The sequence below is a fragment of the Taudactylus pleione genome, unplaced genomic scaffold (assembly GCF_031769625.1).
Source record: "Taudactylus pleione unplaced genomic scaffold, aTauple2 ptg000699l, whole genome shotgun sequence".
Lineage (NCBI taxonomy): Eukaryota > Metazoa > Chordata > Amphibia > Anura > Myobatrachidae > Taudactylus > Taudactylus pleione.
In genome coordinates, this window is record NW_028285101.1 from 1662685 (window position 1) to 1686250 (window position 23566).

General features: G+C 41.1%; 1 protein-coding gene and 1 pseudogene across 1 annotated transcript; one reads left to right on the forward strand and one right to left on the reverse strand.

The window, feature by feature from the left end:
• The first annotated feature begins 551 nt into the window (after positions 1-551).
• PPIF (peptidylprolyl isomerase F) lies at positions 552-22770 on the forward strand. The gene is made up of 6 exons (XM_088456344.1): positions 552-730; positions 11504-11534; positions 14666-14754; positions 15632-15728; positions 18128-18203; positions 20583-22770. The coding sequence occupies exons 1-6, from the start codon at positions 563-565 to the stop codon at positions 20716-20718; spliced, it is 597 nt and encodes a 198-aa protein (XP_088312470.1). The 5' UTR covers positions 552-562; the 3' UTR covers positions 20719-22770.
• On the reverse strand, positions 13322-13439 carry LOC148477686 (5S ribosomal RNA; annotated as a pseudogene).
• Positions 22771-23566: the final 796 nt, after the last annotated feature.

Genomic DNA, 23566 nt, shown 5'->3' on the forward strand with positions numbered 1-23566 from the left:
GGGCACCACAGGTCAAGGGGCGGGCCTGTCAAATTTTTGTTTATTATCATTCTTGCATGTAGCTTCCTCTTATTTCATCCCCAGCATCTCCTGGCCTCTCCTATCTCTTCCCTGGCCCTTCCCCATGAAGCCATGGCCTTTTTTTAGGTGCATTATGTAACTTTGGAAAATGAGGGGGCGCCAATGCTCTTTCTAGCACAGGGCACCAAAAAGTCTAGTTTCGCCTCTGAAACCACATATATTTGGAGTCCTTTAGTCTGGGGAACAAGTCTGTTTCATGTAAATGCCAACAGTATCATATTTTTTTTTTTTTATATATATATATATATATATATATATATATATAATCAACACTTTATAATGTAGTTATGTACTTCTGGCTACATGTCATAAAGGAAGTGACATCCTCCTGTCATTAAGCGATGTACAGTAACACCATGTAATCTCTTATATCACACTGCCTGCAGTTACCGTCCTGGCCGCTGGGGTCGCTGCACAAACACAGTATATATACAGCCGGCCGGGTCGCCACATGGTCACACACACAGGCGCTTCCTGAAATATGTTGTCAGCTTGTAGCCGCCTCCTGCTCCAGTCCTGTCACCCGGGAACTGGGTCACTCATCTTTGTACGAGCATGCTCGGACAGCACGGCGTCCCGTAAGGGTAACCCGCTGGTGTACATGGATGTGACGGCGGACAACCAGCCGCTGGGACGGATTGTCTTCGAGGTGAGCTTTAATTCCTCCATTGCCCCGTGATTGCAGCTTTGCATGTAGTCAGTGTATTATACCCTGCTGTTACCATTAGTGACCCTGTGGCAGCGTAGTGGCCGTTGTGCATTATTAGTACTGTGTTGCCAGTGAATGGATTCTAGGCTGAATTTGTGAGTTCTTCATTCGTAACTTGTCAGAATCCTTATATATCCATATCCTCCTATGTATCCTGTTCCCAAGTTCTAGGAAGTTATTGGAGCACCCCTAGTTATTTGAAAAAGTTGGCTCCTGTGTAGCTTCAGGTGTAATATTGGCATAGCTCAGCCCTGTGAGCAGTGGCAGCAGAGGTTACAGGGTATGCTTCTAATTATCTCTTGTGATTGTTTAACTTTCCAGTCTGTCAAGGTCATGGTGCTGGCTATGTGTGAGCTGGTGGCATGCTTCTTATCGCTGTCCTCATGTGTCCCTAATCAGCGATGGGCAACAGGCAGCCCTCCAAGCCTGCACTAGCAGCTTCCAACACTTTCCTGCTATATCAGGATTGTTTGTTTTATAACTATTGTTTTGAAGGGCCTTCTGATGTGTTCTTATGGTGTGTACACACGGTACGATTAAAATGCACGATTTTAATGATAACGATCATATAGTTATCATTCATATCGTGCATTTTTCGGTGCCTCCAGCCCACCAATGACCTGCGATGCGCAGACACTTGTGGACGATAAAGATATCGGCCGGGCATGCAGGCCAACCTTGTCGATATCGACCAGGTTACTATAGGGAAACGCGATTGATGATTGCCGGTCGCTAGCCGTCATTGGTGGTGTGCTGGATGACACCCTGGAGATCGTTCAACTATATCGTTGACGATCGTCCCGTGTGTATGCACCATTACAAATAGGTGTCTTTCATTGATCAAATGTATTCATTTAAATTTGTACTGAGATTTAGGGGCCTATGTATCAAAGTTGGGAGACAGATAAAATTGGTTAGTACTATATCTCTCACAATCAGCTTCCAATTTACATTTTGCAGGCTGTGTTTTAAGACTGGTTGATTGTTACAATTGTATCTCTATCCAAGCTTTGATACATAGGGCCTAAGCGTAATGTGTGGCCTGTTTGAAGCTTAGAGGGCCACCCAGTGCGTCCCCTGGATGGTATCCAGTTGCCTATCTCTTCCTTAAATACTGTTCAGGGTGACCTTAGGTGAACGATAGCTTGTACTTCCTGCCCAGGGGGACCTGCTGGTTGGTAGATTGGTGTTGCGGTTATTTACATGGGCAAGGCCACTTGTGTACATTACCTTTTTATTTTATTTGGCCCAGCACCACATAAGTTTTACTCCTTTGTTCAGCGTTGCCCATACTAAACAAAGTAACTTGGACGTTAGGTGTGGGGAAACCTCGTTACTGTGTGAATTCTCACACTTCTGTGTGAATTACAAGTTTTAGCTTACTGGTCATTAAACTACTACAGTTATGTAATCTTTTACCAACCATCTGATGTAGATGAATTGTGTTGTAGATAATTTCGTTTCAGTAAGTGTTCCATTGTGTTTCATTAAGCTTTTCAAATTTATATTGTGAAAACCTGCTGACTAGGGGGCCTATTCATCAACACTAAAAAAGGTTTTTTAAGGACATTTTCCTTAATTTAATATTTTAGTATTCATGAACACACTTGGCACAGGAGATATCACTGATATCTCCTTGCTAAGTCCCCCTGCGTTAATTTCCACACTCCCCATACATTCGTATGGGGATATGGAAATTATGCTATTCATCAAGTTCCGAAAATTATGTATTTTCGGAATTTGATGGAGTTACTATTCGCCACTGTGAGGTAGCGAATAGCAGGTGACGCTTACCTGCTTCCAGCTGGTGAGGTCCTCTGGCACTCTGGTTCCTCCTCAGCCCCAGGACCCAGTGCAGACACGTGTTCTCACGGCAGAACACAATAGAGGTTAGGGAAAAAAAAAAAAAAATTTTTTTTTTTTTCGAAACTGTACTGTGGCCTGCTGGGAGAACACGTGTCTGCACAGCCACCGGAGGCGCTGCAGCGGGCAGGTAAGTGCAGGGACGGGGAGAGGTGAACGGGGGTTTAGGGAGTTGGGGAGGGACACAAACTTACCGCCGCTGTAGGCAGTGCTGCGCATGCGCTGGCTTTACGAAAGTAATGGCGCATGCGCAGAACGGATTCCAGCTGCGGTAAGGTAGTGTAGATAGAGATAACTATCTATTTCCCCGAAAAGCTGTCTTCGCAAAAGTGACAGCTTATCGGAATAGATACTTATGGAGAGGAGGAATGATGAATTCCTCCGGTAATTAGATAGAACTCCATGAGAGTTCTAAACCTAAATACCTCCAGAGAGTTTTAAGGTATGATGAATAGGCCCTTAGGGGCTCGATTTACTAAGGAGTTCCTCCTTCAATGCTATTCAACGTTACCACTCACTGCAGATTTATTTTTTTTCCCTTTATTTATCAATGACACGCTCGGCGGCGAGCGGTAGTGTTAAAAAAAAACCGGGCAGCGCTGTTTTTCTCATCCAAACAGCACTGACGAACGAAGGGAAGTCCCGTGTGATCACAGACGGCGCATGCGCCTTCTGTAGCATGGTCTGTACAGCAGAGAAAGGAGGAATCACATGTGCAGGCGATACCTTCGGATGCCCCGGACAGCTGCTTTCCTGTTGGGACGGAGCTCCGAGGATGAGACTGACTGGGAATTTGGGGCTGAGAGGAGACAGTGCGGACACACGCCCACATAGTTGTCTTCCCTGCCTATGAAAATAAATACAATGGGCGGGGCTGCTGAGTGCTGACTGACAGCAGGTGACCGCTCTCAGCATATCTGCTCTGCTGAGGCTGTGCACTGGCACTGCTGCCATGGCCCATGACTGTCGGCACTCACAACGCAGGATTAGTAGCAACTGGGGTGGGCACAATAAAAAAAAAAATACATGGCCGGCCTCACACTGAGCACATCCTCAATGGGATTTTCCATAGAAATCCGGGACCTGCAAAGCATGCTGGGATTACTTCTGGGTGCCAGGAATGAGAGCGCTGGCCAGACAACGCGGGCCCGGTGTTTATCAGCAGCAAAAAGACGACGACGAAGAAGAATAAAGTAAATGAGTGCTATTTTACTCATAACGCTCACTGATAAATACATTCACCAGCCATCTGCCATGAGGGGGCGAAGTGCTGATAGTGCTGCTTAAAAACAGCGCTATCAGCAATTATAAATACAGAAAACTGTAAATTATCACTGAAAACGAGTTTTATTGACTAAAACTCGTTAACAAATGGGGGGCCTAGTTCTTTTATAATGTTCCTTTTAGGCAAAGTTCAGTGCTTAAATTGATAAGGAAATGGTGTAAGGAGCAGATCATTATAAAAACTTATCTTAAACTCTCTATCGGCAGACACGCTCCAAGCACACACAACTTACATAATAAATAAAGACTCTGACAACAAAATTGGCGGTGAAAGGGGTCAGCTTTTTATTTATAAGGGATATTAAAATTGGATATAAGGTGGTGGGTAGAGAAGAGCAGCCTAGCGTAAAGCGTAACCTATTACCATAACAAAAACCATGGACCAACAGCCCTATTAATTGACAAGGAGGAAGGCCACATGAGGAAGGCCACACGTCCCACTTCCTTGTCAGACAACTTGTAAGGGTAAAGGCCAGCTGCCCAACCCTTACAGGAAAATATACAAACCGATGAGATTAACTATCCCCATCACTTCACATCTTTAGGTGCCAAACCATCCAGAGAGAAGGAAAAAGACCCACCTGGTCCGGTGATGTCCCTATCCCAACCTAATCTCCACGCCTAACCTCCATGGCATGGGTCGCACCCCGGGGAACCAACACAACACCCATTTAAATCACAAATGTCTAAATGCCACAAATAAAAGCTGACACACAAACAATACCAAGGGTGGTCAATGACTAAATGGAGAGAGATGGAGTCTCCTTTGCTCCAGGCTAAATTCTAAAAAACAACCCCATTGGCTTAAACATCACAGAACAACCAAACTTCAAAATGAACTGTGTTCTGCAGGACTGGGGGGTGCACAAGCCTGGAGGTTTATGACACTCCTATATTAAATGTCCTCCGTGCTCTGACTTCTATGCTCCCAATAAATATTAGTCTGTAGAAGGGTGACATGTATGTCTGTAATGTTACAGCAACTGTGGGAAGCTGCAGGCTAGAAAGCTGACACATGGCTTTACAGCGAGTGTCTGAATAGCGGGAAACCAACTACAATAAACCTGTATGGTGGAGGATTACTGTGCAGTGCTGGCTACATATTGTATGAGAAACATGCACCACTAATTGACTTTAACTGTTTACTCTGCCCTTCCATAAGCCTGAATTCATACATATATCCCCCTCCCTTGAATTCCAGGTTTTGGGAAGACTGGATATAAAAGGGAAATTATGCCACGATTTTTTTCTTCTTACCCCGAATAGATATTGTATTACCCTACTTCTAATGTAGCCTATTGCATTCTTCATACTTACCTATTCACATATTTTGATTCAATTGTTTCAAAGTGTAAAAAAAAATAAATTAATGAAATCTAAATTCACCCCTAAATACATGAAAAAGGTAGGTAACTGATGTCCGCTACTACTGTAGGTGTAAAAGCGCTGATTCTGGGTTCAGAGCAAAGCAAAAAAAAGAGCAAGTAACGTTGCACCAGGGTAGAACCATGTTGTACTGCAGGTGAGATAGATTTAGATTTGAACAGTGTGTCCAAATTGTGGTGTAAGCAGTCTAGTAATTGTGGGCTACATGTTAAAGCAACCTGTATTTACGCTGCGTGCAAAACAAATAAATGTATTTGCACCTCTTGCAGTGCAACATGGCTTGTCCCAGATACAAAGTTACTTCCTTTTTCTCCCACCTCTGAATCTGGCCCAAAGTGTAGACCGATACTACTCTGTGCTACATAGAAATTGAAATAAATATGAGCTCCTACCGTACTAACCTACTGTATATAGACAAACCTTCACACTTAATTGAATCTCCCACCAAAACTTTCTTATAGACCTACTCGGCAAAAAATGATTAAAACCAGAAATTTGGTTTTCCTGCTGTCTCTAGGTTGTTATGTGGTGTAGGACCCAGTTGCGCTCCTTCTTTGTCCATGTCGCAACCTGGGAACCATCACTTCGATGCCTTTGTCTTCCAGGGTGTTGGGTGTCTACATTCTCACTTTATTCTAGTGAGACTAAAGTGATGGGATAATCCACCTACTATTAATTTACTTTCATTGCTTTAGCTGTATTTCACGTTTGGGTATGAAATACCGACAGTTGGGATCCTGGCGATCAGAATCCTGATGCTGGGATCCTGACAGGGTTAACATACCGACACTTGTTGGTTGGTAGGATATCTCTCCCCACTACTTATCTTCAGCATCCTGGTGGTTGGGATGCCAGCACCGACATCTGGATTCCGGCGCCGGTAATGTATGCATCAGCATCCCACCCACCGGGATGCCCAACGCTTCCCGTATTTCATACATAGTTTTAATGGGATGTAGTAAAAAAATACTGATGGCTGGGATGCCGTCTGTTAATCCTGGTGCCAGAATCCGATCCGGGATTTAACATGGGCAGCTAAATCCTGACTCCAGCCCACAGAGCGACGCCGGAATCCTGACAGACTGCATCCCGATCGAGGGGATTAGGTTTAAGCACGAAGGGGTGGTAGCTGTGTTTAGTCACTAATGGTGGAGGGTTAGGATTTGGGTGCAAGAAGGGAGGGTTAGGGGGAGAAGGGGGGAGGGTTAACATATTTACCCGACCCCCTGTCTGGATTCTCAGCATCTGGATGCCGCTGTCTGCATTTTGACAGCAGGCATCCCAACTGCCAGGATTTCATACCCAACCCGTTTTAATAAGCAGGCATTAGCTCACTGTTGCTTTTAAGAATTGCCAGCTCAGCCAGTGCCATGGTACTACTTGGAGCCAACAAACCGCTATTTTAGTATTGATGAGATGACCAACCTGGGCAACAGGATCAAACCCTCCCCTCCCCTCTTTTCAGTATGTAAGTAATAGAATATAATGAATTGGTTTAATGCTTGTTATACTGTGACTTGCAATCCGCCCAGTGTTCTGTGTTTGTGTACAGAGAAGGTGTGACACAGACTTGACATCCGTGTCCTGTAGATTTGGTCTGTGAAATGCCTCAGATGGATGCAGTATTCCTTTTGGTCAGCTTTTATACAATACTAGTTACCAGTGAAGTTTGGAGTGTAAAGTGTGAAAGCAACTTTTACATAGCCTTAAAGAATAAAAATCTGTTTATTTGGACTGTATAGTGTGTCGGTGGTTTTTTTTTTTTTTTTGTAAACATTTTTATGCACCATTAGTGTCCATCACTGTCTGGATACTACACTGGTAGTGGTTGACAAAGCTTTTTTTTTTTTTTTTTTTTTTTTTTTTATCCAGTGTTAACTTGATACCAGGCCCTTATGTTTGGGCCAATCTTGGCAACCACTGGATGGATTTTGATGTAGTTCACCCCCCCCCCCCAACTCTAGCCTCCCTTTGTTGGTGACTAAACGTAATCCCCCCCCCATCCCTACCTGAACTCTAACCATCCCGGGGGCTGCCTAATCCTAAATCTCTAACAGCTACACACTATAAAACAACCGGTTTACCTTGGTTTAATAAGCCAGGTGTTGGGATTTAGTAGTGGGGCTAATGATAGGCGTCGGGATTTCGACGCCTATCCTTTAGTCCCATGTCGGGATGCGGCTGTTGGGATATCGGCGGGCAGGATTGTTCCCACCGTTATCCTAACTACATCCTGTATAAAACATTAATGTATGACAAAAGGGAGCTGAGCAGACTATTTTAGTGAAGCAAGTCCATAATAAAACGAACATCTGAGAGCTTTCTTGGCTTACATCTTTAACGGTTTAGGCAGAGTATCAAAACGATGGACTTTATTTCATACCATGTAGAGGTTGATACGTATTATCCTTAAGCCCTGTTTACTGATATAAAACTTCAGTTTCTCCTTTATTTTTATTTTTTTTTACCATTCCTATTACATTTATGTGGACAACTTTCACATGGCCCTTTCACGCGTCACGTCAACTAAATCTTTTTGTGTTGACGTCCGGAAGGAAAACTGCTAATGTTGTCTACAAGGCAATCTTATAAGACCTTGGTTAAAAAAGACCATTCCTGTAAATTAAAAATTGCTTCCGTGCGAAGCCAGGGCAGGTCCATAGTGTCCAGTAAAAACTCCTCAATTATTATCAACAAATTATGAAATTAGGCTTGTTTGTATTGGTTAATCATTTTAAATTTTAGAAACCAAAAGCATTGGAAATATACACACAAGCCACAGTTGTATTTGATTCAGCTGACTTACAGGATGAATTTACAGTACATGGGGTGATGACACACCAGTCTCTACAGTACAGTGTAAAGATGGGTCATACCTTAATGTACAAATAGATGACACAAGCATTGTCTGGCTCCATTCAGTTCTATATAATTTAGTGTCGGGTCTCCATAAGGACAGTTTGTTAATCTTATCGTTATCGTGCAATCGTTTGTTAGTCTGGCACAAATTGGGCAGCTTAGATGTCAAAAACGACCAATGGCTGGCCGTTTTTGACATTATCATCGCCCAAACATGCTGGTCGATCTGCCAATAACGACAGATTGGCCATGTTCGGGGATGAGGGAGGGTGCCTACACTGAACGACTGATCGTTCAGGGTAGGCACACCACAGAATATGAAACGACTGCATGATTACAATGTCGTAATCGTTTCTAGATCTGCTAGTGGATGTGCCCCATTACAGTGGTGGTTTGTTTTTTTGTTTTTTTATCTTATCTTATGGATTATATCATATAAACCTTTTCTGTGGTGTAATTCAGGAAGACTAGTCCAATTTTTTTTTATATAGCCAGGGTTGGGTTTTTGTTTTGTTTTTTAAATGAAGAAAAAAATGGAATCCTACTTATATTAATACTGTGAAACATTGCTATGTATTAGAAACTTTGATCAACTACGTTTTAAAGCTTTTTAACACTTACAATCCAAAATTAGGATTTTTTTTTTTTTTTTATGTTGAGAGCCAGACTAAAGGCTACATTTACGAAAGTGTGGGTTTTTAGAAGTGGAGATGTTGCCCATAGCAACCAATCAGATTCTAGATATTATCTTCTAGAAGGTGCTAGATAAATGTAAGTAGAATCTGATTGCTATGGGCAACGTCTCCACTTCTAAAAGATTTAGTAAATATTCCCTTAAGTCTTTCTTCCTTCCACTCACCCCAGTAGGACTGAAGGTTTTGAACTGAAATAAAAATTAAGGAAATTAAACCATGAGGTGTTTCTCTGTGTTTTCCCTCTTTAATGTGTTGGAGTTGTTTACCCTTTAAGATTTAGAATGTTAGTTGTGGTTTTCTCCTGTCCAATAAGATTGTTAGGGGGAGACGTTTGTGGAGTCGTAGCTGATGCTAGGCAGATTTAGTACCTCTCTGATCTGGTTCACCCTTCCTATTTCTCTGGTGTGTGTGTGAATTTACTGTATTGGTGGAGCTCACTCAAATGAAGGCCACAAGCAACAAGAATGTGGTATAAAACCAGGGGGATCACCTTTTATAATAGGCTTTTTTGAAGAAGTTACGGTGCCGTGCTTGTTGTCATAGCATAATAAAGTGTTTTTCTTTTAAAAACTAAAACATTTGGTTTAAACTAGCCAACCCTGTATGTAGCAGTTTAAAAAATGGCAAATAAGTGTTTGAGGATTTCTTTTAATAGTTTGTCATACTGCAAAAATAACTTGTCCAGGGCCTCTGGTCAGCTTACTTCTGGATCACCCCCATTTGCCAGTCCCCATTTTTCTTGGTCTGGTCTGGCTCCGTCTGGTTGTTTCCACCTATTCTCCACTATATTAGTTACTACTATTTTTTTTTTATTTTTTTTTTTTCTCCTGGCCATTTAAATGATCCGAAAACTGGGCTTGCCAGTAACTTATCGATAGTGAAGGCACCATCCCTCTTAAGTGACCTGTTAGTTCACTGGCTTCGGTAGAAACACTTAGCCCAAGAGTGAGGGCAGGTATTTTGTTTCTAAATGATGCAAGGATAATTCTGTGTTTGTAACTCACTCTCTGGGGAAAAATACAATGAGTAAATGTTTCTCATACAAACAGCCAATGACGGGCATACCTTTTCTTGTCAGAATGTAAGTGGTAAACAGGCCCAATTGTATTGTTACTCATCAAGGAATGTACAGAGTCAGGGAAGACAGAACATTACTTGCTGTGTTGCCTTTTTATGAGCAACTCCAAAACATACAGTACATAAGCTGTCAGAATTGCATATAAACATACATTTGTATTGAGTAATGGATTACCCTCCTAAGAATTAATTTTGATGGCTGTTAACTAAAAGAAAAAAGTGTCTATTCGTAGATCTCGTGTTGAAGAGCAACTGCTGGACCAGAAGTTACTGGTTGATAATGTCATTCAAGTATCCTGTATAGTTCATGATCTACTGTCATTTCTTAATGTACTATACTGCCACAGCAGAGATGTTTGTTGAAGTTCCCATTGTCAGTAATTGGCTAGGGTGCTGAAACACACTTGCCTATCTGTCTTGTTTGTATATAAGTGTATTTTGAACCCCTCAAACATATGGCTGTCTCTTTCTTGTGCACAAGCTTAAAGACATTCAGCTGCAGTTGGCTAAAAGCTTACAAACCAAATCTGTGGAGTGCAAGGTTTTACCTTTCTCTCTCTTGTCGTCTTTATAGTGCTATGGAGTGAAACCTCTTCTAGTAACCCACAATTTTGGTAGAGAAGGGTAGATATTATTGGTCATTCGTCTCCCCCCCCCCCCCCCCATATCACTCTTTCACCTGCTTTGCCCTGCAGTCACTCTACGATTATGCAGCACATTAAGTTCCAAAATGAACATTGCACCAGCAAATATGAGCCTGTGAATTTGGCTTTTATCTTAAAAGGACGTTGACTCCACTGAGGCAACAAGCTGCTTCTGTATGCACTTAGCTGCTATTAGTATAATGTCGGCTTGGCATAGGACCTAGCAGCAGATATGAGATGTTTGCATTAGTCTTACATCTTCTGTGGAACCCTCTCCAGTGAAATATTTGTTTGGAAATGGTCACTTTCAGACCTCTGACAAGTACAATAAAATATGGTCCCTTTGGTACAATTTTAGTTTTGGGAAGTGTTCTGATGTGCCTGTGATCGGGATGCACTGATTAACAACTTTATCATAATAAGTAACAAGGAGGAGTATGGTGTACACGCAATAAAAATGTTTTAAAAAAATTAACAAAAAATGCTAGTTTCAGAGCACATTTGATCTGCAAGCAAAACAAGCAGCGGAACGTATAATTTCTGTACTATATATATCGTGCATTGCAGGAAGCTGTTGGACAGGAAAGCCAGTCCTGACATGTTGCTGAATTCTCCTTTATTAACTAGATCTCACTGACTGTATCCACGTGCAGTGGTGGCAGTGAATACAAAGCAGCCTGTACTAGATGCATCAAGTTTCTACATGGCCTTCAAAACGAAGTACCTACTTATCTACACTGCTTACCTATCCTATACTTGTAGTTTACGTCTAAATAGAAGCTGTGTTTTTATCCCTAGTAAAATAATGACCTTTTAAGTGAGAAACTATATATTGAACCTCTTGCTTACACCCCCATTCCCTTACTGAAGTCTCAAACCTTATTTTGTGTTTTGTTTCCTCACAGTTGAAAGCAGATGTGGTGCCTAAAACTGCTGGTAAGTATTGTATTGTATTGTGAAACTATATTTTATGTTGACAAATGGTTTTCAGAATTGTGTATATTAAGCTAAGAAGTTGTTGAACTCATGATATACAGAGATCGGATCAGTTTCCTGTGACTAAAATTATAGTGTTCATTCACAGCATTGGTCACCAGTTTACCAAAAAAAAAACACATATTTATTAAACGTCTAGTACTTTCAGATGATAGATAGATAGATAGATAGATAGATATATCTATCTATCTCTATCTATCTATCTATTTTTTTTTAATATTAGTACAACAATGGCGGCACTCCACAAAAACTTAAATAATTGCCCGGGTGCTATCCAATGGAAAAAATACCAAACATGTATAAAAATAACAGCGGCACTCACAGGACTCTGATAAAGAAGACTCACGACTCAGGTAGGTCAAAGTTTCAGTCTGGCGACTTTTATCAAGAACTAAGGACAGAAGATACAGTGCATACCTTTATACCCAGTGACATCCCATAGTGACCATGTGCAACGCTAAGCACGCCGTCGATGACGTCATCAGGGCGGGACAGAGCGCTTGCACAGTGATGTAGCCGCACCGAGCGTGGTTGCCATGGTAAGTAACCAGGGCAACCCGCTGAGACTATACAACCATAGATGCACAGCCGCGGCATGCTGCACTCCCCGCCGCTTCCAGCGCTCGTTGGGGATAAAGCATGCGGCTGATGCTAACCGGTAGCAGCGATGTTGCATTGCTGCCGGTTCTTATTGGGCAGTGTAATACAACTAGCGGCATACATGTGAGAACAAACAATAAATGAATAAAAGGGTGACAATGTGATACATGTGCATAACTAAACCAAGAATTCCCCACAGTATAACAAAATAAGATAAATGCATTACTAAAGACATTAATACTGTATAGCACAGGTAATAATAACCATAAACTGAGAACGGTCATGGACAACATCATAAGGTCAAACAGATGAAATCCTCGGCAATGAATCTAGACATATAAAAATATAGACAATAATCTATGAGGTAAGTCAGATATATTAACCACTGTATGACCAAACTAATTGTAGATATCCATGATGCATGGTGGAGCATGGTTCTGGCTATATTAAATAATGTAGGAATATAAAGACAATTAAACAATGGAATGAATTAAAGAAATTGATTAACCACTACCTGACTAAACTGGTCATTGCGAACCAAAATGCATAGTGATGCGTGGTTCTGGCTATACCAAACTAGATATGACATGTGAGAATAGACTAATGGAGCGTACACACGGTCAGATTTGTCAGATGAACGATTAAACGATTTGAACGATTTTACCAAAGTTTTGAACGATTGAACGATTTTTGACTGCATTAAAATGAATGGAATCGTCCAAGTCTGACTGCAAACACATCAGATGTCAGAAATCGTTATCTGACCATCGGGAACGCGCATCGTTGATCGTCCATCGTTCAGGCATGTCAGATATGAACGATTTTCCTTCAGATATGAACGACTGAACGATTTTTAAATCGTTATCGTTCATATCTGAAGGAAAAATCTGACCGTGTGTATGCACCATTAGGGGTGGCCTTGGCCACTGCAGAATAGCAAATTAATCCAAGGATAGATCCGTAACATGGCCGTAATCAGAGGTAAGAATGTTCAAGAAACTCCACATGATACTGAAATGAACATATAGATTAAACTGATAAGATCCATCAACCGTGTAGATACAAAAAGAAAATGGACAAGATAAGCCGGCAAATGCGAATGGACAAGCGTCAGCTAGGATAATTCCATGATACAGCACCAGGTATTCCTAGGTGGTCTCCCAATCAAGTACTAGCCTGGCCTACACTGCTTAGCTTCAAAGATCAGACGGTATAAGGCATATCCAGTGTAGTATGGCTGTAGCAGAAGAAAAAGTATATCCAAATATGGTAGTCCTGCGCATGCCAACGACCGAGACATCGATGTATCTAAACACAGTAGATGTATCTGGAACAAATGTAAATCACCGTACTCCCAGTACTGGCCAAGCCCATATATGCTTAGCTTCCAAGATCGGACGAGATTGGGCATATACACAATGGTTTGGTTGTAGGTTCTTATTAACATACACAACTACTGCCTTGTATCTTACAAGAATGGAGCAATCTCGTAACTCTCATTAAATCCTTGTGGAGCCATGGTATTTAACTCGAAGATCCAGAACATTTCTCTTCTTGATAATTTGTTCCCTAGATCACCCCCTCTCTCTCCTAATTTAACATGCTCTATTGCTTTAAAAGTTAAGTCCTCCGGGTTGGAATCATGATAGACAGAAAAATGTTTGGACACCGCATGTCCCTCAACCTTGTTCCTGATATTTCGAACATGTTCTTGAATTCGCAATTTTAACGGTCTCTTAGTTTTTCCCACATATTTTAAACCACATTTACACTCCAAAAGGTAAATGGTGGAGATGGTATTGCAGTTCATATAGTTCTTGATTTTAAATTCCTTTGAACCATCAAAGTTGTGAAATACTTTCCTTCGTGGGTGGATATATTTACAGACATTACAATGTCCACACTTATAGCAACCTAAACACTTGGGGAGGATTTCGTTGGTTTGAGATGTCCTACTTTTGATCATACTAGGTGCTAGAATGTCCTTTTAGGTTCTTATTTTTCTTATAGATTATATCAGGCCTTGAGGGGAGGATCTCTTTCAGGACTGGGTCCATGAGCAAGATATGCCAGTGTTTCTGTAAGGAGCTTCTAATTTTGTTCTCGTGTCCATTGTAGGTGGTCACAAAAGGCACACGGTCTTTTTTTTCTTTCTCCGATCTTTGTTTCTATAATTCAGCAAGTCATCCCTTGGCAAGTCTTTCGTTTTCTCTGCTGCCTGTGATAACAATTCAATGGGGTAACCTTTGCTTAGAAATCTCTGTGTAGACTTGAATTTGTTCATCACAGTCTATGTACCCATGTATTGCAAAATGTTTTGTCCAGGTGCAAAGTTGCTCCATATTATTTTTTTACTTTACTTTTCTTTTAACTCTGAATTTGCTTCAATGTCTGATAAAGTTTTTCACCTTTACCTAAAGATAAAAAAAAAATTTGACTAGAAAGCCCCTGAATATTTAATCTTTTCACAGAGAATTTCCGATCACTATGCACTGCTGAAAAGGGTTCTGGATATAAAGGATCCACTTTCCACAGGATAATTCAAAATTTTATGTGCCAGGTATGTTTCTCTCTGTCTCCTCTTGCCTGTCTTTTTTGATTCTCACTTCAATTTTAAAACAGAGTTTGATATCTATACAGTATAATTACATACCTCCCAACATGACCCTCTCCAGGGGGGACAAAATGCTCTGTTCTTGGACTTCCCCTCTTAATTTATGATTGACATCACCTGTGTTGAAACCTCTTTATCAATTAACTAGTTCAACACAGGTGATGTCAATCATAAATTAAGAGGGGAAGTCCAAGAACAGAGCATTTTGTTCCTCCTGGAGAGGATCATGTTGGGAGGTATGTGATTACATGGTGTCTACCCTCCAACATGATCCTTTCCATTAGGTACAAAATGCTCTGTTCCTGGACTTCCCACCTAATGTATGATTGCAGTCACCTGTGTTGAACTAGGTAATAGATGAGACTGGTGCTTCAGCACAGCTGCAATCATACATTAGGTGGGACTTCCAGGAGCAGAGCATTTTGTACCTAATGGAACGGGTCATGTTGGAGGGTCTGCATGGTGTAGTTAAGAGACAGGATGTAAAATAGAGTTGTCTCAGAGTCCTTTTTATAGTTAGGTGTTGAAGGGCTGACAGAATCAGTAGGTTATTAATATTAAACCAAGAACTTCCAGTATTTGGGTACTATCTAGAATGCTGTTATGACTGAGCATATACACAAATGTCTCGGTCTCCCTACACACAAACTACAGGAGTTAATGTGTACACTTTATCATCAAACAGCTCATGGTATGATGTCTGAAATTTAGATCTGACTTGAAAAATGTATATGCTTTGGTTAAACCTGATATCTTTACAAGAATACATTGTGATGTTGAACTCCTGCTGTCCTTTTGGTAAACATTAGCTGTTTTTGTGCAGGGTGGAGACTTCACAAATCATAATGGCACTGGAGGGAAATCCATTTATGGAAGTCGCTTCCCAGATGAGAACTTTATACTGAAACACACAGGACCAGGTATGTCTGAATTGGTAATAATTAAAGCTGCAAATACATGCCTCAATATGGATAGCCACATTTTCTCTAAAACTGTATTTATTGGCTCAAAAATGACTGGCACAGAGGGGCAATTGATTGGCCACTGACCACCCTCTAACTGATGCTGCCATTATTTGACCACACCACCTTGATCATAGGGTCAACAACCCACAGGAATGTCTGATAAAACTTCAATGAGTGGACCGTGCATTTTTAGTTGCAGATAGATCTCCCAACTCAAATTGTTTCATTGTTACTTTATTGTGGTAATTATAATGCTGCATACACATGTAAAGATTTTCTGTCCAACCATCCAACTAGTTGATTGGTTGGGATGAAAATCTGGTAACATATGAGAGTAAATGATGATCAGCAATTTGATCCTAAATGCCAGAAAACAGATGAAAATGTTTTAGACCAGTTTGAACAAATTGTTTAAATCAAACATTTAACAAAAAGTTTTTGTCCATTTTCCCGCATTTGGGAGCAAATTGCTGATTGTCATTTGCTTTCATACCTTACCAGATTTTCATTCCAACCAATCAACTAGTTGGATGGAAAATCTTTACGTGTGTATGCACCTTAAAAATTTAGTTTTTAGAGTAATTGTTTCTTATTTGTTCTGTATCTTATTATCCTTTTATTTATAAAGTGCTGACCTATTATGCAGCGATGTACATTAAAAAATAATTACATGCAGTGAAAGCCCTGCCCAAATGAGTTTACTGTTTAAGAGGTGTGGGGAACCCTGCATAACCAATTATGTAAATGAAGTACAGTTTATAGTACGAATTGCAACAGTTGGCCTACATCACAATTTGGGGTCAATCTAATTATATGTGAAGGGTGTGAGTTGCTGCTACAACGGCATCAAAACGTTGGCAAAGGACTGGCACCTTACACCCTTTGCAGCTTGCTCTGAGCCCGAAATTCGCTTAATTTTTCCTAGGAGCCCTATGGGGCTGCGATCACTTATAAGCAAATCTGGGCTGCCGTCAAGCATGGCCGCTGTCGGGATGACTCGCACCCGCGAGTTCATCGCAAGTAAATGGATTGAGCCCTTTGTGTGTTCAAGTTCTATGCAGCGTACAGAAATTGGCGTTGTTGTTATCCTTTTATATAATCAAGAATACCTGTCTGCCCTTTTTGTCCTTTTATGCATTGCCTCAGTTTTGGACCTAGCTCCACTAAATTTGGCAGGGTGGTGTAGTTTGACCAGGATTAGGTTTTTGCCTAGGTTTGAACTTCGTTAGGAACGCACACACACTGACACAATCTCTAATAATGGGGACACACTTCAATGACAGATTCCAGGGCTGGCTCCAGTGGAAAATGGCAATCTGCCAAAAACCTGTGAGAATGCTACAAAAGTATAATTTTAACCCAAGTCTGAGCAAACTTGGTGACTCGTGCAAGTTCATATCCAGAGCCTCTGTTTGCATGCAAGGGCATAACTATAACTTTGGGGGTCACATAGCAAGATCTTAAAAGGGCCCCTCCAGAGGCAAAAAACAAACATACATTTGTCCCAACATAGAGCCTATTCAGGTTATGCCACACAGTAGTACCCCTTATACACATTATGGCACGCAGTAGTAGTGCCCTATTTACGTAATGCCCATTACAGTAATGCCTTTTACAGATTATGCCACATTGTAGTAGTGCCCCATATTAAACATTATTCCACACAGTAGTGCCCCTTACACCTTATGCCCCCCCAGCAACTCTCCTCCCCATGTGTGCCATCAGCAGCCAGTAGGTATGGATTTGGGGCAAGGCCGCCAGTTAAATAAAGCTGGCGCAGCAGTAGACTTGGACAGACAGCGCCGGTGCAATTTAAATCTGGTGCTGGTCGCGATCCAAAAGGAGCTCGCGGACCAGCAGCCAATCTGGAGCCACCACTGCTGATTGGCTGCCAGTCCACAAGCTCTGTTTGCCTCGCGACTAGCGGAGCTGTGTCTCCATGACTGCTTGCCAGTGCACCAGCTGCAATCAGCTGGCAAGCCGGCGGTGGGCCACAAAGGCAACTCTGGCACCATAGCAGCCGTACCCCTTGCACCCACGATAGTTACGCCACTGTTTGCATGTAGGTTAGTAAACAGTGGGGTCCTTTTCAGGACCCATGGAATGGGGGTATAGGGGAGGACAATGTAAACAAATAAAGGCTGTAGGTGTACTTCAGGGTCCAGTCTTCAACACCGGCTACGCTGGGTATCCCAGCTAGTATATAATATAATCTAATTTAAGAAAACTTATAGTTAAGAAAACAATTCTGTCAATGTTATCGTTAGTATGTGGAGCACAAGAGGTTCTAGATCTCCCTTGTATTCCTTTACCGCTGCTTTTTTTTTTCTATAATGGCTTTTTATTTTATTTAGGTGTTCTTTCAATGGCTAATGCAGGGCCAAACACAAATGGATCTCAATTTTTTATTTGCACAGTAAAAACAGAATGGTGAGTATATCGTTTTTCTATGTGTTCTTAAACAATTGGTTGTTAATGTTTTAGTGAGACAGATTTTATACCTCATTTTCACACTTGGTACAATACTATTATTGGAGTTTAGGATAAGCAACCTCACAACTGTTGTAGGAGTGCGAGTAGAAATGAGTGATTATTGCAGCTAATGGGTTGATCGTGCATCTCTAACGGATTAGCTCCAGGCCCTTAACACACAAAAAAACAGAGGGCAAGTCATCTTGCAGATAATTGGATACATCCCTAAATGTAGGAAAATGTACTATGTATAAATCTAATGGTAATCTTCACAATTATAGTGTACATCCTTTTTTTCTTTATTGGAAAGGATTTGGTCCCCTGCATCCTTAAAAAAAAAAAAAAAAAAAAATACAATATCAAATGGGATGAAGCCATCATAAAGCATTACTTCATGTGTGTAATTGAACTTAAGGGTGTAAATGTGTCTTAGTAAAGCACTTGGTACTGCTCTCTCTAGGATACAGTTAACATGTCTATAAATAACTAACCGGAGATCTTACACAGCAGATCTCCAGTGAAAAGAACATGTAGGCCCAACTCCTGAAAGTATAAACCTCTTCAAATTAACTTTGTTTTAAAATGTTAAGAAAAAGTCAATTGGTTTCTTTTCAATAATTGCACCCCAGCCACCCCCAAAAATTAAAAATAAAGATGCATTTACTCTAGTCCTTTTTATGACTTGTGTACCAGAGGTACTTGATAAGCTTGTGATTTAGACTCTTGGAGAAGAGTTTGATAAGGCTGCCATTGTAAGAGCCTATATCAGTGTTGGCTAACCTTGACACTCCAGCTGTTATGGAACTACATAACCCAGCATGCACTGCTACAGTTGTGCTATTAGGGCATGCTAAAACTGTGGCAGGGCATGCTGGGATATATAGTTCCACAACAGCTGGAGTGTCAAGGTTAGCCAACACTGGGCTATATGGTAAGAATGCATCCCAGGTATAGGTCCTTTTTTATGCTGCTATAGTACCTCTAGCTAATCTGATGATGTGCATTAAATAACACTGAGCTCCCCCTATATCAAGTTGGGAAGTTCAAATGCTATTTGAAGATATAACAACTTGACATCTGGGCATTTGCCTTCCCTTTATGCCTGCCCGAAGCTAATTTCATTCATTCACCAACGCTTATTATTCCAGGGCTTTAGGAGCCTGGTATTACAAATGGCAACATTCTTTCATATGGTCTCTGTCCGTTCTGATTACTATTAGAAGAGTTTTGACAGATTATAGTCTTAATTCTGTGTCTAGGAAACCAGTATATCTTTGTTCCCTGTAAAGCCAATCCTGTCACTGTGTCAGCTGTGTGCCTTATTAAATCAGCACAACAAATGTTTGTAATACACTGCCACTGTGATGTGATTGGTGGAGAGTGGCAGCCACACTATTCTAGGAGTGTGGATATTGTTGGCCCCATCTGTCATTTGTAGGTGCCAGGAACAGTTTCATTCAAGCTCCCACACCAATCGCAACCAGTGTTTGTAGTGATTTCTATGTGCTGCTGCTGTCCCATGCGTGTACAGGAGAGCCCTGCACCCGTATGCAAGCACTATTGTATCCCTGTTACCTGGCTCCAACAGAAGTGTCTCTTACATTCAGTTTAGTGCAGGCAAAAGTTGAGACTTATCAGACAAACCAAGTGTTGTTCATTGTGTGGATTTTAAGGACTGCAAAATTTAACATATCTAGAAAAGATCTACAAGTAATAACAAATGTATATGTATAAATCACCCATCGCTTGATGCAAATGTGTCTCTTGGGTAATCAGGGGCTGCAGCCCCCCCAGTAAAATCCACCACCCGCATGGACTGCCTAGCAGTGGTAGTGACTTCTCATTGGAAGTGCTCCCTGCTAATCACAGCCAGACATGACATCCCAGGGGGAGGTTTTTTCTCCACCCTAGGACTGCCAGTCCGGGCTGCAATAGTAGAGAGAGTACTTCCCTTGGGAAACAACTCCCCTGCTATTACAGCAGCCCTATCTGGCTTCTGGGGGCTGCAGTTGATGCTGTCCCTTGAAGCCAGCCGTTTGCTAGCAGCACCTGACTTGAGCCACGCCCCATTAGGCTCACATCTCGCTGCTGCCGACCTTAAGCTCCGCCTCAAGGTAACATCAGCTGTCAATCACCAAGATGGCAGGGAGGAGAGGGCTGAATAGACTGCAGCCTATGATATGCAGACCCCCTGGCCAGAAAGCTAAGGAGCCACCACTGTTGATAACATTTATCTTATAGTGGAATAAAAGTTTGACTGACTGACATACACACATACATACATACCAAATCTTGGGATGATTCACAATAATATATTTCTGTGCATTCATCTTCTAGGCTGGATGGCAAACATGTGGTGTTTGGAAATGTGAAAGATGGCTTTGATGTAATCAAGAAAATGGAGGCCTGTGGCAGCAAGAATGGACGTCCTACAAAAAAGATTGTTATAGCAGATTGTGGAGAACTTGATTAGAGCAAAGCCTAATCCTTTCTGGATCACCTTGTAGCTGTGAATTTTCCTCAACTGCTTGACCTTTTGTTGGAGCTTGCAATGTGATTTGTGCACTTACAATGTACCCTAGGCAACCAACTCTGCATTGTGAAGGTGCATACACGTAACATTGTTTTGAACGATTTAACTATAACTACGTCGTTATCGTTGAGAAAATCGTTCAGTTTCTGAGTTATAACGATGAACGATTATCGTTCATGCGCGTTCCCGTTGTTTATTCTGACTGACCAACTGAACTATTTTCATTAAGGGAAGTTACAAATATCGTTTGTAGTTCAAAAAATCGTTCACTACACTTTAAAAAATCTGTCAGAAAATCGTTCATAATCGTCGTGTGTGTGTGTGTATGCAGCTTAAGACTTCAATAATATGCCACTTACCTCAGCCAGAATGTCCTGTATCGTAGCAGGAGTAGCTGGCAGGAATAAGAGTGTGATTGGCACTCTTCACGTTTACTGGATCCTCTGGTTTTTATTAAAGGAGACCTGTACTTACCCATAACTGAATATATTTGAAATTTAAACCTGCACCTATTATTTATTTTTTTTTCTTTATTCCTTCATGTGTAATGCACTTTTAATAACAAGCCAATGTGAATTTAGCACATTTTGTGTGCAGTGGTTTGACATGTTAATAATTTGTAAGCATAGGAACCTTACAAATATGCCTAGTCCACCATTGAAGGAAATGTAATTAACTCACCCCTGGAAATTTGTGAGTCCGGAGGTACCGTAAGTGCGGCATTTAGCATCACTTACTCGCTGGTGAGATATAATCGCATCTCATTGAATTCCCTCCACTGAATTCCCTCCACTGACTCCGAGCCCATCACTAGTTCTTTTAATTTAATTTTTTTCCTTTTTAAGTATTGAAGGGTCTATCCCAGGCCCATCACAGAACTTCAGAATGCACAATCCGTGGCTTTCAAAGTTTTGGTTTTGCTGCTCTCAGCAGGAAAAGTGAGCATGATTGACTGTACAGATTTCTTGCTGTACTCTTGGTAGGCTTAATCATACCAATTCAGAATGATACAAGGAATAATTAGTATGACAACTTTAGTTATTTGAGTTGTATATCTCTGCTCCCTAGTAGGCGGCTTGTGAATATCATGTTTCAAGAGCTTGCCAGAGCTACACCTTCTCTTTTTTTTTTTTTTTTTTTTTCTTGAGAATTTGTGAAATCTCAATTCTACTGAACACTATCTGAGGATCACCTTGTGGTTTAAAGGTCACCTTAAATTAACCATTAATCCAGTACATTATCTGCGTTTCGGCATTCCATCCAATCCGATGGGTTCCCATGTTTCCTGTAGTCCAGTAATGCTTTCCTCACACAAGCGAGACGGGCTTTACTATTTATCCAGCATGCTGACTGAGTCCGGGGACCAGCTGGATTGGGTGGGATGCCAGACCAAAGCAAGGTAAGTACTGGGTTAATGTTAAGGCGCACACACTAGTCGATTTCTATGAGCGATTGAACAATAACTATATCGTCGTTATTCAATCGTGCAGTGGTGTGCGCTCCCGCTGGTCGGGACATCAATCATTGGCTGAACATGCTGAACAACCTGACTATGTCAGATTGACCATGTTAGGGGATGATTGATGTGCCTGCACTGAACGACTGCTCGTTCAGTGTAGGCACAGCATAGACTGGCAAACGACTGCACGATTACAATGTCATGCAGTCGTTTTTTGGTTTGCTAGTAGATGTGCCCCTTTACATTTGTGAAACTACAACCACAATTAAATTTTCAGATTTGGGTATAGAATTATTTTTAAGATTAGGCTGGCCCAGACATGTGAATTAGTCTCTGCAAGGAAGTATTTGCAACTCCTACTGTAGGCTGCTTATGTGTATGATCACTTGAAAGGTAAATATGTGAATTTCTAATGTCTGTGTACTTTGTTGTGTTTTTTTTTTTTTTTTTTGGTTTTCTCTTTACCCTCATATTTTTTGGATTTAAAAAAAAAAAAAAAACTGTTTACACATTAAAACTTATTTTAATACAAATTGTGTCTTCTGATTTAAATATACATTCTGTAATTCTAACAATATTCCAAAACTGAATTCTGCCACCACTTTAGCAATGCAGAAGGGTCCATGGCACCAGATATTTCCCTGACACATGAAACGCTTGAAAAATGTTCTGCATTATAGTCAGTCATACACTGATCTACTGCAGTTGTTCAAATGTTTTCTGCTGAATGTGCTATATATTATGTAAATCTGTGTTTAAGCTGGTTACACACTTGGATGATCTTTTCAGTCGTTCTACTAGTTGAAACGCAAACCTGGCAATGTGTGGAAAGTGGCAATAGACCTTTCGCTCCCCAACACTAAAAAAAAAAAAGGCGAAAACAGTCTTTCAGACAAGTTGATTACGTCCCGTCCGTGTGATTTAACCAATTTGTCTGACCGTCCATTTTTGTCTGTTAACTGTCATTTGGGAGCAAATGGCTGATTGTCATTTGTTCCCATACATTACCAGATTTTAATTCCAACTAGTTGGATGGTTGGAAAGATCAATTTTTTTATTTTTTTTTTGAAAACTTTTTCTACTTTGTATAAACCACAGGTTCTCAAACTCTGTCCTCAGGACCCCCAATAGTGCATGTTTTGCAGGTCTCCTCATAGAATCAGTGAAATAATTAGCTCCACCGGTGGATCTTTTAAAAAGTGTCAGTGAGTAATGAATACACCTGTGCCCCTGCTGGGTGACCTGGAAAACGTGACCTGTGTGGGGTCCTGAGGACCGAGTTTGAGAACCACTGGTATAAACAATTAAAAAACAAAAAAGACTAATTAG

Bases quoted from the DNA above. Each gene is read 5' to 3' on its own strand.
- PPIF (XM_088456344.1), top strand. From the start codon at position 563: ATGTTGTCAGCTTGTAGCCGCCTCCTGCTCCAGTCCTGTCACCCGGGA. The intron at 14,755-15,631 runs GTATGTTTCTCT...GTTTTTGTGCAG, and splicing joins TTCAAAATTTTATGTGCCAG to GGTGGAGACTTCACAAATCA. The intron at 18,204-20,582 runs GTGAGTATATCG...TTCATCTTCTAG, and splicing joins TGCACAGTAAAAACAGAATG to GCTGGATGGCAAACATGTGG.